The sequence below is a fragment of the Pristiophorus japonicus genome, chromosome 12 (genome assembly GCF_044704955.1).
Source record: "Pristiophorus japonicus isolate sPriJap1 chromosome 12, sPriJap1.hap1, whole genome shotgun sequence".
Lineage (NCBI taxonomy): Eukaryota > Metazoa > Chordata > Chondrichthyes > Pristiophoridae > Pristiophorus > Pristiophorus japonicus.
Genome location: NC_091988.1, coordinates 178636276 through 178654594, shown reverse-complemented (window position 1 = coordinate 178654594; position 18319 = coordinate 178636276). Strand labels below are relative to the sequence as shown.

General features: G+C 45.3%; 1 protein-coding gene across 3 annotated transcripts in view; it reads left to right on the top strand.

Moving 5' to 3' along the window:
* Positions 1-18319, top strand: part of ptprt (protein tyrosine phosphatase receptor type T) — a 1564838-nt gene that overhangs the window by 1210051 nt on the left and 336468 nt on the right. For all 3 annotated transcript variants that reach the window (XM_070896216.1, XM_070896215.1, XM_070896217.1), the window contains exon 12: positions 5840-6113. In XM_070896216.1, coding sequence (XP_070752317.1) covers positions 5840-6113 — 274 coding nt within the window. The remainder of the gene's footprint in view (positions 1-5839; positions 6114-18319) is intronic.

Here is an 18319-nt window from a genome sequence, read left to right as displayed (position 1 = left end):
ACTGGTGGCGACTGGGTTTTCCTACACTGGTGGCAGGGGCTGTATAAAAGGGGAGCCACCATGCAGCTGCCTCACTCTGGAGTTACGAATAAAGGACCAAGATCACTACAGTTTGAGTACAACACATTGCCTTGTGGAGTCATTCATAAGTACACTACAGACATAATACTTCCAGCTGCCTTGGCCCTAAGATCTAGAATTCCCTCTTTAAACTTCTCCACCTATCTACCTTGCTCTCCTCTACAGCAAGGAAGAAGGCCTTTTGGTCCATTGAGCCCGAAAATGCTCCTTAAAACCTACCTCTTTCATCATGTTTTTGGTCATCTGTCCTAATATCTTCTTCCATAGATCGGTGTCAAGAATGTTTTTATTGATATAATTCATGTTAAATGCCTTGGGAGGTTTTACTATGTTAAATGCTCTATTTAAATGTAAAATAATAACGGAAAATGTTGGAAATACTCAGCAGGGCAGGCAGCATCAATGGAGAGTGAAACAGAGTTAACGTTTCAGGTCGATAACCTTTTATCAATTCATCGACCTGAAACGTTAACTCTTTTTCTCTCTCCAAAGCTGTTTTGGAGTGTGAGAGAATGGGAGAGAGGGAGGGAGGGAGGCAACAAGAGGGAGGGAGGGAGTGGAAGGGAGGGAGGGAGTAAGCGTGAGGGAGTGAGAAGGAGAGAGGCAGTGATTGGGAGGGAGAGAGGGAGGCAACGAGTGGGAGGGAGGGGGCAGGAGGAGGGAGGGAGGGAGGCAATGAATGGGAGGGAGGGAGTGAATGGGAGGGAGGGAGCGGGATAGAGGGAAGGAGGCTGCGAGGGGAGGGAGGGAGATAGCGGGAGGGAAGGAAGGAGGGAGGGAGGCTGCGAGCGGGCGGGAGGGAGGGAGGCTGTGAGCGGGAGGGAGGGTGGGAGGAAGTGAGTGTGAGGGAGGGAGGAAATGAACATGAGGGTGGGAGGGAGGGAGGCTGCGAACGGGAGGGAGGGAGGCAGTGGCCGGGAGAGAGGGAGGCAGTGAACGGGAGGGAGGGAGGGAGGTTGTGAGCAAGAGGGAAACACCTCCTAGCTCCACCGTCAGCTAACTATTTTTTAAAAACTTAACATTTTTGGTAGCGGATTGCTAGTTCAGCTGCATGTAGACCGAGTTTTCCTGAACGTAGATGGATTTCGAGGCCTATGAAATCTAACTTTGCTTTAATCTTAGAGTAAGGCATGAACATGGTGCAAATATTTGTGTTTATTGTCAGAATTTGAAGAATATTGTGGTCACTCATTTCTTAATCTATATATAACTGGTTCGCTTCCAGTTTTTGATTTATGTGGCGATACCAAAAATTTAAACTGCTGCATGGCCTAATTTAAAAGTAGCTGTAACCATTCAGAAATAGTAACCCCTGGTTATGAAAGCATTTTATTTATATCGCAATGCATTTTCACCAACACAAGCGGGGAAAAAAATGGTCATAATGTCAAAAAATATAATCAATTGACAATGTTGCTATGTTCATACAACACCTGCCTTCGCCCCAACTGTCCCAGACACAATGGAAGTGTTGTTATAGGACCTCCTGGAACATAGCCAAAAACAGAACACAAAATGGAGGCTGTCAGCTGGCTACACTGGTGGCAGCCATTTTTTTTGTGGTCTCCTTAACAATACTTTTAGGGCGCTGCACCTATTTAGAGCAGTGGGAAAATACTGCAAATGCACCGACAATTTGGTATAGTGATATGCAGGTGATGAATAATCATTTTTTTAAATTAATTTCTGTCTACCACTGTAAATATGCAACTCATTTAACTGTGTGCATAACCCATTTTGATGATACTTAATCCTCTAGAAGTAATATTGAGTGGGGTTTTTTTGCGCTAACTCCATGAAGTTGCTGATATTTCAGCAGGATAAGCATTCAAGTGAAAGCTCAGTGTGCAAAGGAATGAAAATATTTTCACTTTCCATTTAGTGGCCACAATGAAAGTCTCACTATTATTGGTGAGAATTATGCCAGCATAGCTTCACTGAAAGTATACAAGTGTGCTCCAAACACAATTCTCCAAAGAGAACTCTCACTACTGTGCATACAATCTCCATTCTGCATAAGCTAAATCTCAGTGATTATGTTTTGGACTAATGTCCCATTCAGAATTCTGATTTAAATTCAATTTAGATTGAATCATTTAAATTTGGATTTCATTATCTCAGAAATATTAAGTAACGAGGTCAATGTTTCCTCAGCATCTTATTTGTTCTAGTAGTACATCTGGGGTTTTTAATCCAGGCCCAGGGCTTAACCTAACTCCTGGAGTAGTAAGGGTCAATTTTTTATTTTTACTTTTTTCCTGGTTTATTTTTATTAAATATAACCTGATTTATTTTTGTTGCTCAGATTTTCAGATTAAGGTCACCCCTTTGAAATAAAATTAACTTTTAAATGATCCACTATCCTATTCAATTACTTCTAGATGGGAAACCTAATGAGATGTAATTGAAGTTTGCATTAACACAGAGTTATGGGAAGCACTGGGAAGCACTAGCCAGCAGTCCGAGTGAATGCTCTTTGTCCATATCACATCCCCTTTCAGTATTTTTATGATGAAGTTGGTCTTCAACGCTGTAAAAAAAAATACAGTGTAAATATTGCAAGGAAAAAAATAAAATCCAAACATTCTCAATCTGTCCTCTGGCCTGTCATTCTAAAGCAGCTGTTGCGACAGCCGTCTTGCACATGCTAATTTAAAGTTTACCGCAAAAAAACCTCCCCAAAACACAAGGGTTATCCTATAGATATACTATTTGTGTCATTTTCTTGGAATCGTGTAAAAAATTTAGTTGAACTCCTGACAAGGAACTTACAGATATATTTGGCTTGCAGAAACTCTACACTTGGCATATCTTCATATTATCACTTAAAAATTCTGTTTAAAAATCCTCTTTGAAAAGGCAGATGCTGCCTTTGAATGCAAGTACATCAGCTCCCAATCTCTACTGAATGTGTTAGATATAGAAGTTAGAGCAAGGAAACAAGCCATTTGAACCGACCAAGGTTTCGGTGTTCATAGAAACATAGAAAATAGGTGCAGGAGTAGGCCATTCGGCCCTTCGAGCCTGCACCACCATTCAATAAGATCATGGCTGATCATTCACCTCAGTACCCTTTTCCTGCTTTCTCTCCATACCCCTTGATCCCTTCAGCCGTAAGGGCCATATCTAACTCCCACTTGAATATATCTAACGAACTGGCATCAACAACTCTCTGTGGTAGAGAATTCCACAGGTTAACAACTCTCTGAGTGAAGAAGTTTCTCCTCATCTTGGTCCTAAATGGCTTCTCCCTTATCCTTAGACTGTGATCCCTGGTTCTGGACTTCCCCAACATCGGGAACATTCTTCCAGCATCTAACCTGTCCAGTCCTGTCAGAATTTTATATGTTTCTATGAGATCCCCTCTCATTCTTCTAAATTCCAGTGATTACAGGCCCAGTCGATCCAGTCTCTCTTCATATGTCAGTCCAGGCATCCCGGGAATCAGTCTGGTGAACCTTCGCTGCACTCTCTCAATATCAAGAACATCCTTCCTCAGATTAGGAGACCAAAACTGAACACATTATTCCAGGTGAGGCCTCACCAAGGCCTTGTACATCTGCATTAAGACCTCCCTGCTCCTACACTCAAATCCCCTCGCTATGAAGGCCAACATGCCATTTGCCTTCTTCACCACCTGCTGTACCTGCATGCCAACCTTCAATGACTGATGTACCATGACACCCAGGTCTCGTTGCACCTCCCCTTTTCCTAATCTGCCACCATTCAGATGATGTTCTGCCTTGATGTTTTTGCCGCCAAAGTGGATAACCTCACATTTATCCACATTATACTGCATCTGCCATGCACTTGCCCACTCACCTAACCTGTCCAAGTCACCCTGCAGCCTAGTAGCATCCTCCTCACAGCTCATACCACCACCCAGCTTAGTGTCATCTGCAAACTTGGAGATATTACACTCAATTCCTTCATCTAAATCATTGACACTACATGTCAGCAATTCGTTCCAATCACATTTACCCACCCTGTTCCCATGTCACCTCAACCTTTTTTCCTTCATCCACCTATCCAAACTAATCTTGAATAATGTCTGCCTCAATCACTAGTCCTGCAATTGAATGACACAGCCTTAGAGCTCTCTATAAAAAGAGGTTTCTCTTCCCTCTGTTCTAAATCGCTTCCATTGATTTTGTATCATTCTTGATCTCTGAACTATTGAAAACAGTCTGCTTGTAACTATCTTGTCCCATTTTTTTGACAATTTTAAACAGTTCTATCATATTGCCCCATATTCTGGGTTGTTCTAGTGAAAAAAGATCTTTACTATAAATGCATACATTGTAGGGTACAAGATACAATGCAGGCGCACAAAGCAATTTCCCTTTGCATCGACCATAAACTTGCAATGTAAGTCCAGGCCCAGGGCTCAACCTAACTCCAGAGCAAAAGCTGTGTTCGACTCCTGGAGTAGTAAGGATCAATTTTAACCCTCCTCGCTCAGTGGGAATGGCTTGGGCAGGGGGTTAAGATGGTTAGGGGGCACGATGCTTTCCCGATGTATTCCCACCACCTCCCCTGCACCCACTATCCTAACTTACCTCAGATCGGGCACAGGAAGGCCGTATCCCTGCCCTAGGCAGGCAAGGGCCTACTTTACTTGGGAAGGTCGTGACCTGATGACATCATCAGCACCACAACCCAATTCTTGGGAGGCCCTATAAGGCCAAACCCACAGACAAAACCGACTAAGAGGCGTCAAGAGTAGGCAGAAAAGACAAGACACGATTAAAAAAAATATTTTTGGAGGATTCCTTGTGGCTCGGAGGAACAGGTGTGTTCATCTGGGTCCTGCAAGGAATCCTTGGGCATCGGCTACTCGGCCTTCCCTCTCCCTCCCCCACCTCCCACCACTGGCAGCTCTTTGCAGAACCCTACCCCCCCCCCTCCCCCCACCACCCCCCCTTCTCCCGGCAGAGTTGTTGCACCAGAGAAAAAGAAAGAAAGACCTACATTTATATAGCGCCTTTCACAACCACCGGAAGTCTCAAAGTGCTTTACAGCCAATGAAATACTTTTGGAGTGTAGTCACTGTTGTAATGTAGGAAACGCTGCAGCCAATTGGTGCACAGTAAACTCCCACAAACAGCAATGTGATAATGGCCAGACAATCTGTTTTTTTGTTATGTTGTTTGAGGGATAAATATTGGCCAGGACACCGGGGATAACTCCCCTGCTCTTCTTTGAAATAGTGCCATGGGATCCTTTTACACCCACTTGAGAGAGCAGACGGGGCCTTGGTTTAATGTCTCATCTGAAAGACGGCACCTCCGACAGTGCAGTACTCAGCACTGCACTGGAGTGTCAGCCTAGATTTTTTGTGCTCAAGTCCCTGGAGTGGGACTTGAACCCACAACTTTCTGACTCAGAGGTGAGAGAGCTAACCACTGAGCTACAGCTGAAAGATAACATAAGAGCATAAGAAATAAGAGCAGGAGTAGGCCATCTTGCCCCTCAAACCTGCTCCGCCATTCAATAAGATCATGGCTGAGGGATGGGGCCAGGGAAGGATTTAAACACAAGGATAAGAATTTCAAATTTGAGCTGTTGAGGTAGCAAGTACCAATATCAGTCAGCAAGGACAAGGCTAATATAAACAGGGTTCTGCCTGGCTGGAACCCAAAATGCAGCTATTGGTCTGATAATGGGAACGATGGTGTACATTAGGACATTGTTTCCAAACTAAAATTCTGCCTTCTTTCAAGTATTTTAAATGCAATTTTCTTCTGTTTTCTCACAGTGCCTATCAACTGGTTGTTAAGGAAGAACACTTACAAAAATCCAGGAGAGCAGCAGATATTATTGAGTGCTTTCCTGTCCCAGTCGGCTACAAGAATGCTTCTGTACTTGATTCACTGCATTACACTGCAGCAGAGCTGAAGCCTGTGATCCTTCCTATGACCCAACCATTTACTGTTGGAGATAACAAAACGTACAATGGCTATTGGAACCCACCACTTTCCCCATTGAAAAGCTACAGCATATACTTTCAAGCACTCAGCCAAGCTAATGGGGTAGGTACTGTTTGATACTGAAAGAGATTTCCAAAAATAGGAATATATCAAAGATGTACATTTCACACAGCTGATTGTTTGGGATATAGATTATTATCTGTAGTAGTTCCAATCATCACAGAAAATAGTACATTTTGAAATTTGACATACCATTTAAACACTTTTGTAAGCTACTTACCTTCTTGATCGTGATACTAGCATTTTGTGAAAAACTTGGAGGAGTTATTTGTAAACTTATTTAAGCTGTCAAGCTATTCAGGTTATCACTGTTTTGGATAAGGCAAAATATTCCTGTAAATATAAAACATCTTATAAGACAATTAGTAGAATGGATACAGTAGAATTTAACATGGATCCTACTTCTTCAATCATGAACATCGATTTTTTTTTTTAAATTGACATGGGCCCAAGCGATAAATGGGCAATTTGGGGAATAATTTTCCTCTTCACTTTCTGGGCAGTGATTTGGTAGAGCTGATCGACTTCCCATTGTACAACCATCTTGTTGAAATCAATGGGATGAAAATCAGGAGCATTCAACAGGAGGCCGTCAATTCAGTCGACCAGATTACTGCCCAAGCAGTGAAACTAATAATGACTGCCTTTGTCACAAAGAACAAGGAACAAAAGATCTAACATGCTCAAAAGAACGTGCCAGATAAAACGTGCAAAATGAAGTGGCACCAAGAGGAATTAGATAGAAGGGAAACTAATCGAAGTGATGAAGTCAATTCTTTCACCTTCGATATTTTGTCCCCTGTTATGTTTTCTGTACCATTTTGTATTCTTCTGGTTAAATCACTCTGCGAGACATCAAGTTGTAACTGTTTGCTAGGCAAATCTACCTGAAATTAATGGGTTGTTACCTTATTTTGCACTGCAAATTGTGGATTTTTTTTGTGTTCCTTAGGAAGAGATTGTCCATCCGGGAAAATTAAAAGCTTTTTTTGTTTTTTTTTATCATCTGAGAATAAATTCACCAATCCCACATTCCTCGCAAGGAACCCTGCTTGACGGGAGCATGGGTTTGACAATCAGAGCTACAGTGTTGCAGCCCTCTCTCCGATCCCTGCTCCCTTCAAGTCGAACTTGGGATCTGTGACTTTATCCTCTGGTGTCGACATTTGGCAACCACAGGTCAAGTAACCTGCGCCAGGTACTTGTCACTCTGCCTCACAACACAGATTATAATTCCACTACTTTCAGAATCTATTCTGCGACTTCCTTCCAGGAATGCTGCTCACCTGCCGAGGTTTCAGCAGCCTCATCAATTACAAGTAATGGCTGGAAAAACGAGTGTGATGGACTGACCTCCATACCCATATTTCTGACATTCCGGTGTTCCTCAATCCCAACTTCTGTCGAGCCTTCTTTGGGATGTGGACAACTCTGGCAAGGCTGCATTCATTTCTCATCCCTGTGGTAGTAGTGGCTGCCTTATAGCAGCGAGGGAGGAAACATTTTCATCCTGTCCATTATGCGTCCGAGCAGTTAAAAAAAGACCGTACTAATTTACTGAGTCATGATGTCCCCATGCAATTATGTTTTAACATAAAACTTTGCCCGAACTTCAGTAAAATATTAAAAGGTCATAGAGAGTATTGGAAAAATGTCTGATTAGAAGACTAGATCAGTTTTCACGTTGCAACGGAGAAGAAAGATGATTAAAATGAATTGCATTTCACAACAACCCCAGGCCATGAACAAGTTGTTGGAGAGCATGTAGATTTATCTGGGGAACCAATTCCTGGATTGTGTTTTTTTCTCTGTAGGTTGCCTGACCTGAAAGAGAAAGGGAGCAAAAAATTTTGAATGATTGATATTGTGTTCATAACATAGATGAGGCTGCACACAGGGAGGTTAAAGTAACAGTTACCTCAGTCTTTAATAAGACACTCCAGAGTGAGGAACAAGCCTTTGGGGCTGGCTTATATACAGTGCTCCCAAGGGATGCTGGGATCCCTTGGGACTTCAGGGGATGAGCTCCCTGGTGGCGGAACATGGGAGTGCATGCTTTACAGATACACAACATCACTCCCCCCCCAAAATCAAAGTGCAAAGTATTTACAAGGTGAGGCGGTCGGGAGCCTTTCTTTCCCTGGTGGACCGTCTCGGTACAAATGTCTGTTTTGGTGTGCTGGCTCTGCCCCCGCTGAGCTGGCATGTTGTTGGCCCTGCAGGGCTGCTAGGTGAGCCTGGCCTTGCTGGGCTGTTGGGCATGATGGGTTCGATTTCCTGGTCGGGCGTGGTGTCGTTGATCCTTTGGGTGTGTGTTGTGGGCTCGAAAAAGGTGGTGTCTGCTGTGGGTTGCTCAGGGCAGTCTGAACCGCAGCCTCGTTTGGTCCAGGTGCTTTCTGCAAATTTGTCCATTGTCTAGTTTGGCTACAAACACCCTATTCCCTTCTTTAGCCATCACCGTGCGCGCGATCCACTTGGGACCATGTCCATAGTTTAACACATACACAGGGTCATTCAGATCAATTTCCCGTGACACAGTGGCGCGACCATCGTTTACATTTTGTTGCTGCCGCCTGCTCTCTACCTGATCATGTAGGTTGGGGTGAACCAGCGAGAGTCTGGTTTTAAGTGTCCTTTTCATGAGTAGCTCAGCCGGGGGCAACCCTGTGAGCGAGTGGGGTCTCGTGCAGTAGCTGAGTAGTACTCGGGACATGTGGGTTTGGAGTGAGCCTTCTGTGACTCATTTCAGGCTCTGTTTGATGGTTTGTACTGCCCGCTCTGCCTGCCCATTGGAGGCTGGTTTAAACGGGGTCGAGGTGACATGTTTGATCCCATTGCGGGTCATGAATTCTTTAAATTCGGCACTGGTGAAACATGGCCCAATGTCACTGACCAGTATGTCAGGCAGGCCATGGGTGGCAAACATGGCTCTCAGGCTTTCAATGGTAGCGGTGGCGGTGCTTCCCGACATTATTTCACATTCAATCCATTTTGAAAAAGCATCCACCACCACCAGGAACATTTTACCAAGAAACGGGCCCACATAGTTGACATGGATCCTCGACAATGGTCTGGAGGGCCAGGACCACAAACTTAGTGGTGCCTCTCTGGGCGCGTTGCTCAACTGAGCACACACGCTGCATTGCCGTACACAGGACTCTAAGTCAGAGTCGATACCAGGCCAACACACATGAGATCTGGCTATCGCTTTCATCATTACTATACCCGGGTGTGTGCTGTGGAGATCCGAGATGAACGTCTCCCTGCCCTTTTTGGGTAGCACTACGCGTTTACCCCACAACAGGCAGTCTGCCTGAATGGACAGCTCGTCCTTTCACCGCTGGAACGGCTTGACTAGCTCTTGTATTTCAATGGGGATGCTGATCCAGCTCCCACGCAGTACACAGTTTTTTTTACTAGGGACAGCAGAGGATCTTGGCTGGTCCAAGTCCTAATCTGGCAGGCCGTGACAGGTGATTTATCATTTTCAAACGCTTCAATGACCATCAACAAGTCTGCGGGCTGCGCCACCATCAACAACTTTGCAGGCTGCGCCATTTCCACCCCCGTGGTGGGCAATGGTAGCCGACTGAGAGCATCCGCACAGTTCTCGGTGCCAGGCCTGTGGCAGATGATATAGTTATACACTAATAGTGTGAGTGCCACCTTTGTATGCGGGCTGAGGCATTAGTATTTATCCCCTTGTTTTCAGCGAATAGGGATGTGAGGGACTTGTGATCAGTTTCCAGCTCAAATTTGAGGCAAACACGTATTGATGCACTTTCTTTACCCCGAATACACACGCTAATGCCTCTTTCTCAATCATGCTGTAGGTCCTCTTGGCCTTAGACAAACTCCTGGAAGCATAGGCGACAGGTTGCAACTTGCCAGCAACGTTAGTGGGAACACACCCGACTCCATACGACGCGTCACATGCTAGCACAATTCTTTTACACGGGTTATACAATACAAGCAGCTTGTTGGAGCATAAAATGTTTCTGGCTTTCTCAAAAGCAATTACTTGGTTTTTTTCCCCATATCCAGTTCTCATCTTTGTGCAATAAAACATGTAGGGGCTCTAAGAGGGTGCTTAACCCTGGTAGGAAGTTGCCAAAATAGTTGAGGAGTCCCAGGAACGACCGCAGCTCCGTGACGTTCTGTGGCCTGGGCACATTCCTGATATCCTCTGTCTTGGATGCTGTGGGCCGAATGCCATCCGCTACAATCTTTCTCCCCAAAAACTCCACTTCTGTTGCCATGAAGACACATTTTGACCTCTTCAGCCGCAGCCCTATGTGATCCAGTCGCTGGAGGACCTCCTCCAAGTTTTGTAGGTGCTCGGCGGTGTCCCGACCCGTGACTAATATGTCATCCTGAAAGACCACCGTGTGTGATACCAACTTGAATAGGCTCTCCATGTTTCTCTGGAAGATCGCTGCAGCCGACTGAATTCCAAGCGGGCATCTGTTGTAGATGAACAGTCCCTTGTGCGTGTTGATGCAGGTGAGGCCCTTCGAAGACTCCTCCAGCTCCTGTGCCATGTAGGCCGAAGTCAGGTCGAGCTTGGTGAACGTCTTGCCTCCTGCCAGCGTCGCAAATAGGTTGTCTGCCTTAGGTAGTGGGTATTGGTCCTGTAGCGAGAAACAATTAATAGTTACTTTATAATCGCCGCAAATCCTGACCGTGCCATCACTTTTGAGTACTGGAACAATCGGGCTGGCCCACTCGCTGAATTCCACTGGGGCGTTGCAGCCTGTCCAGCTCGATTTCCACGCTCTCCCTCATCATGTGAGGTACCGCTCGCGCCTTGTGGTGAATGGGTCGTGCCTCTGGGACCAAGTGGATCCGCACCTTCGCCCCGGAAAAGTTTCCAATGCCTGGCTCAAAAAGGGAAGGAAATTTGTTAAGAATCTGGGTATATGAGGCCTCATGGACATGTGATAGCGCTCGGATGTCATCCCAGTTCCAGCGGATTTTGCCCAGCCAGCTCCTTCCAAGCAGTGTGAGGCCATTGCCCGGGACAATCCAGAATGGCAGTTCATGCACCATGCCCTCGTAGGTGACCATGACCATGGCGCTGCCCAGGCCAGTGATGAGCTTTTTGGTGTACATTCTCAGTTTCGTGTGGATGGGGCTCAGGGCTGGTCTGAATGCTTTGTTGCACCACAGTCTCTCAGACATCTTTCTACTCATGATGGATTGGCTAGCGCCAGTGTCCAGTTCCATGGCTATGGGTAAGCCATTTACGTTTAGCATTATAGGTGGACATTTCGTAGAAAATGTGTGCACCCCGTGTACTTCAGCATCTGCCTCCTCTTTCTGAGGCTCGAAATTGCTTTGATCCATCATGGACCGATCTTCCTCTGCCACGTGGTGGTTGGCAGGTTTTGCAGAGCTTGCAGCTCATTTGCAAGCTCGTTGGAGGTGCCCCATTGTTCCACAGCTCTTGCAAACATACCCTTTGAAATGGCATGAATAGGATGAATGGAAGCCTCCACAATGCCAACAAGGTGCGAATTGCCTTGCATTCATCCTTTGTTGCGGAATCTGAGTCATCTGGGTCACCTGAGGTCTGCTGTCAGTTGCAGACTCGTGGTTTCTGCCTTGTATATTCCTGCTCGCAAACACAGCTCCAGTTAATTTATGACCATTGCTAGCACTTGTATGCTGAGAGATTTGTTTGGTCTTATCACTGGTGGACATAAACGCCTATGCTATCGCAATGGCCTTACTGAGGGTCGGTGTCTCTACAGTCAAAAGTTTTCGTAGGATGGTCTCGTGGCCAATGCCCAGTACAAAAAAGTCTCTGAGCATTTGCTCCAGGTAGCCATCGAACTCACATTGTCCTGCAAGTTGCCTTAGCTCGGCGACGTAGCTCGCCACTTCCTGACCCTTCAGATCGCTGGCACGTGTAGAACCGATACCTTGCCATCAGTACGCTCTCCCTCAGGTTAAGATGCTCCCGAACCAGTGTACACAGTTCCTCATATGACTTATCTGTGGGTTTCACCGGAGCCAGAGGATTCTTCATGAGGCTGTAGGTCGGTGCCCCGCAGACTGTGAGGAGGACCGCTCTACTTTTTGCAGCGCCTCCTTCTCCATCCAGCTCGTTGGCTGCAAAGTACTGGTCTAGCCGTTCGACATAGGCTTCCCAGGTCTCACCCTCCAAGAACTTCTCCAGGATGCCCACAGTTGGCTACATCTTTGCATTGGATTCGTATTCTCGTCGCCAGTTATTGTGTTCCTAACACAGATGAGGCTGCACACAGGGAGGTTAAAGTAACAGTGACCTCAGTCTTTAATAAGACACTCCAGAGTGAGGAACAGGCCTTAGGGGCCGGCTTATATACAGTGCTCCCAAGGGATGCTAGGATCCCTTGGGATTTCAGGGGATGAGCTCTCTGTTGGCGGAACGTGGGAGTGCATGCTTTGCAGATACAGAACAATTGAAACCAGGTTTGAGGCCATGCCCGCAGTAAAACAAGTATGTGGCAGAAAAGAAAGATCAGCTGATTGGTCGAGAAACATTAACATTATATTCTACAAAAGGTTTAAGATATGTCTTAAATTATTTGCCAACAAAAGTCAAATTTACTATTTTGTAATTACCAGAATTTTCACTTGTAATCTCAATGCTAGGAGCAATTTACTCTTTTGTTTAATGTAGACAGTCCATTTCATTTTTGCAACATCACAGGTCTCTCTGTTGTTTTCTGTTGTCTAACTAATACATCCATTAAATATGAATGAGCATCATGTACATCGTCTAAACAGTTGTAACAAGTTCTGTTTTAATGATTATTTTCCAAAGTTCCTCCTTAACCTCTTGTTATATTTATTTACTTATTAATTTTTCTGTCATCTAATTACTGTCACTCCCATCATAAATTAAATTTTTCTCATACTCTTTTTTTAATCTTTTATGTTAGCTTTGTTAAATATATGGTTCAACAGTATGTATGTTTTTCAGCAGTGACACTAAACAAGTTTCACAATGAGAACAATCTTGTTCCATATGCGCCTCGGTAGTGGAAAACAATAAAAAATACTTTGAGAGAGAGGGAGATTGGTTGGTGGTAGTGGGGGGGAGAGGTGGTTGAAATTGTCATGGGCATTGGTGCAAAATAGATAATAATGCATCGGCTACCTGTTGACTTCAATGGAAAAGAAAATCGATCAGAGTGCAAAACAGGGCTACCAATGTGCTTCCGCTCATTTTGCCCTACTGTTCCGAGAAGAGTTTCACCGTCGAAAGACTGGACAGTCTCTGGAGGTGCAGAGGAAATGCAATACCAACATTTCAGCAAGACACTGGCAATGTGTACTCAATGGGAACAGGCCTTTATCTCAGAGACTCTGAAGAGTCAAAGGGAGTGACAGGAATATTGGGCATAATTTGAATTCAGAGCAGGATCGGTGCGCGAGAGCAGGGTGCGACATGGGTACCATACCTGAAGGGCGTCTTCAACGTGAGGCCTGGCGGACTGTAACTGTCGGGCCTCCTTATAATATAATTGGTGGGTGGGCCAATCGCATCAGTAGCAGAATACCCACTTTTTCATGCGATTTCGGGCGGGTGTCCTGAGCCAACATATTGAAACGATGAATGCACCGCTCAAAGGAAAATGACATTCACTGAACCTCAACCTATTTTTCATCCCGGTCATCAAAATCCACGGCAAGGTCTTGGACAACGTGGACCATTTTCCATACCTCGGGGGCCTACCGTCAGCAAGGGCAGACATCAATGACGAGGTCCAACACCGCCTTCACTGCACCAGCGCAGCCCTCGGTCGCCTGAGGAAGAGAATGTTTGAAGACCAGGACCTTGAATCTGGCACCAAGCTTATGGTCTACAGGGCAGTAGTGATACCCACCCTCCTATATGGCTCAGGCTGGTGGATTATATACAGCAAACATCTCAAAGCACCGGAGAAGTACCACCAACGTTGCCTCAGCAAGATCCTGCAAATCCATTGGGAGGACAGGTGCACCAATGTCAGTGCTCTCGCCTAGGCCAACATCCCCAGCATCAAAGCACTGATCACGCTCGACCAGCTCCGTTGGGCGGGCCACATCGTCCGCATGCCCGACACGAAATTCCCAAAGCAAGCGCTCTAATCGGAACTTCGCCATGGCAAGCGGGTCTCACGTGAGCAGAGAAAACGCTTAAAGGACACTCTCAAAGCCTCCTTGATAAAGTGCAACATCCCCGCCGGCACCTGAGAATCCCAGGCCCAAGACCACCCAAAGTGTGGGAAGAGTATCTGGGAGGGCGCTGAGCACCTCGAGTCTCGTCGCTGAGAGCATGCAGAAACAAAGCACAGACAGCGGAAGGAACCTACGGCAATCCAGGCTCCCCACCCACCCTTTCCTTCAACCACTGTCTGCCCCACCTGTGACAGAGACTGAGGTCCTGTCATGTATGTAACCTCTATGTAACACCACTGCAATACTGTATATACTTAAGCAATGCACACCTTGACCACAGGGGGTGAACTTGTGGGAGACACTCCTTACCTGGTCATCCAGGTATATAAAGGGAGGTCCCATGCAGGGTCATCACTTCTTAGTCCTGTGAATAAAGGTTCAGGTCATAGAGTGACCTTGTCCATAGAATGTGCCTCCTGTGGGTTTTATGCCATTGAGTAAGGACTTTACAGGTCCCGCATTGGACTCTTCAGCCACCTGAGAACTCACTTTTAGATTGGAAGCAAGTCATCCTCGACTCCGAGGGACTGCCTATGATGATGATTTTTCATTTTATTAATTACGGGCAGAAGCCAATGGAACTGAATATTGGGCAGGATTATGTTACAGGTGGCAAATGTGATGTTGCCGGTTTGCGCTACCAATCAGGACCAAGTTCTGCCCCATTGTGCTGTGTTTTTGAGATGGCTGGATAAGGAGGGGCAAGGGTGCCACAAGGTTTTCTGACTGCCTCTCTGGAGGTGCTGTTGTCAGCGGTCAAGGGTAGAAGGAACATACCCAACTGCCTCTTAAAGAAAGCTTGGTTAGAGAGGACAAGGGAAGTTAGTTGCACGAGCATCCCCTCAGGGGCCTCGTTCCAGTGCAAGAAGAGGTGTAATGATCTCAGATGGTTAGCGAAGGTGCGTACAGCTTTTCCTTTCTCTTTCTCTTGCATTGGGGAAAGGAGAAGTCCAATTCTGCAATACTTGAATGATGCTCCTTGTGATGCTATGGCTCTCCTTTTATCTGATCTGCTCAGGTGTGGTAGGGTTGCAAAGAGATGGCATAAGCCTTGTGAGAAGGTGCCAGCCCTTGTCACCAAGCATGTACCCTCAAATATTTCTGGCAGATTGGAAAACTGGGGAGGATATTTGACTGCTGTAAGATGAATGCATCATGAAAGCTGCCTGTGTACCAAGTACAGACTTGCATGATCCATTTGTTGTGATCACATATAAAGCAGCACATTAATTGAGTTAAAGCCCTTGCGATTAACAAAACCTACTGTGTGTTTTTGAGGTGCCCTGATAGCAGTATGAGTGCAGACAATAGTGATCTGCGCTGAGAGACCCCAAGACGCTCTCATTTTGACTGTTGTCATCAAGTGGAAAAGATACGCAGCGGTTCGCCCTGGCAAATAGTGCATTGATCATCTCCTTGATGCACGTGTGGACCTCTGATGACGAGATACATGAGATGTCCCCAGTAGCACCCTGGAACGATTCTGAGGCAAAGAAGTTAAGGGCGGTCATCACATTTACAGCCACTGGCCCAGCATCTGATGACTGGAGCTCACGACCTGTTTAAAACCTCTGGAACCAAACCTGCTGGGTCTTACCTTGCAAATTTGGAAATGGGTGGGACTTTCAATTCCACTTGGAAGATGCACGCTGCTAAAGTGGCACCAGGCACAAAGTAGGTGGCAACGGGTCAGTAAGTACATCTGTGCGACTTTGACGTGCTCCAGATTCGCTTGGCGATGGAGGTTAAAATTTATCCTATTGGATCTTCCCAGAATAAACAAGCAAACTTTAGCTGCATGTTAAAATTATGTTTTCACTGCCTGGGAGCATAAATATAAAACTCGTATTCCTTTTTGTGAATCAGGGGCCCAGAATTTGCTGGAGACATGTGCTATTGGAATGTGCTATGGCATTGGGTGCGCTTTCCAGACCCAGGAACTGATGGTGTAACTGAGTTACGCCATTATTCATGCTGTGTCAAAATGGCCTTTTTCACTGCTCCACCGAAAGCGTGACAATTTGATTTTAATGCCTCAGTCAAGTCAATGACTCGCACATATTTCCTGGATATAATCTAGTTTTCACCCTGTAGCCACTTAGACTGAAAAATATTGTGCAGTACGCCTTTGGTCACCTAGTATTGACATGATTTATTGCTCCCACATGAGTCTCAGCCTGGGAGGACCATTACAGCTCTGGAACTTCACCTCTGCAATCCGGGATCATTTGGGCTTTTATGCATATAGAAAATAAGCTTTGACATTTCACCATCAAAAATAAGTTTACCATTGTGTTCATTCTGAAGTAGAGCTCCTGAAGTAAGTGCAAAATCATTAAATCATTTGTTTGATCTGTGAATATATTGACATTTACATGTTCACAGTAATTGATTGAACTACAATAAAATCTCAGCTCTTTCTTGATATATTTAATTCTTGGCTAAAACCTAACAAACTATTTCTTCTTTCTCCTTGTGTCTAGTGCATATTATGTGCGCGGTTTGGGGCCCTGAAGTGCCTGCACATGCCATTGATGAAAGTGACCGTTTGTGTAATCTGAAACGTTTTAGGTAGTTTAAGTGACTAATGTCATTTTCTAAATAAGAGGTAACAAAAGAACTCTACAACTTTGAACGTTGCTGGAAACTGAATCCAGGAGCGGAGTGTGTCCAGAACTCAAACCAATTTTTCCGAGTAATCAAGTTCAGCAGAGTGAAAGATTTGAAATCAAGAATTCTATGATTCAGGTCAAGACAATGTTGTTCTGCTTCATTTAGTTACATAAGAACATAAGAAAAAGGAGCAGGAGAAGGCCATACGGCCCCTCGAGCCTGCTCCGCTATTTAATACAATCATGGCTGATCCGATCATGGACTCAGGTCCACTTCCCTGCCCGCTCTCCATAACCTCTTATTCCCTTGTCGTTTAAGAAACTGTCTATTTCTGTCTTAAATTTATTCAATGTCCCAACTTCCACAGCTCTCTGAGGCAGCGAATTCCACAGATCCACAACCCTCTGAGAGAAGAAATTTCTCCTCATCTCAGTTTTAAATGAGCGGCCCCTTATTCTAAGATTATGCCCTCTAGTTTTAGTCTCCCCTATCAGCGGTTACATCCTCTCTGCATCCACCTTGTCATGGCCCCTCATAATCTTATACGTTTCGATAAGTTCACCTCCCATTCTTCTCAATTCCAATGAGTAGAGGCCCAACCTACTCAACCTTTCCGCGTAAGTCAACTCCCTCATCTCTGGAATCAACCTAGTGAACCTTCTCTTAACTCCCTCCAAAGCAAGTATATCCTTTCGTAAATATGGAAACCAAAACTGCATGCAGTATTCCAGGTGTGGCCGCACCAATACACTGTACAACTGTAGCAAGACTTCCCTACTTTTATACTCCATCCTCTTTGCAATAAAGGCCAAGATTCCATTGGCCTTCCTGATCACTTGCTGTACCTGCATACTAACCTTTTGTGTTTCATGCACAAGTACCCCCAGGTCCCGCTGTACTGTGACGCTTTGCAATTTTTCTCCATATAAATAATAACTTGCTCTTTGATTTTTTTTCTGCCAAAGTGCATGACCTCACACTTTCCAACATTATACTCCATCTGCCAAATTTTTGCCCACTCATTTAGCCTATCTATGTCCTTTTGCAGATTTTGTTTGTCCTCCTCACACATTGTTTTTCCTCCCATCTTTGTATCGTCGGCAAACTTGGCTACGTTACACTCAGTCCCTTCCGCCAAGTCGTTAATATAGATTGTAAATAGTTGGGGTCCCAGCACTGATCCCTGTGGCACCCCACTGGTTACTGATTGCCAACCCGAGAATGAACCATTCATTGATGTAGACAGGGTAAACCATTTACTGCGCCACTTCTGATGTGCCTGATTTGCTATTATGCTCGCTGCGGCATATTAAAATTTTGACATAAATTTCTATGAGGATGATTGAGACGTGAAATTACATAATACATGGCATATGTCACTGAATGTGGCTTTCCAGGAAAGTCTGAGCCATTGGTGCTAAATA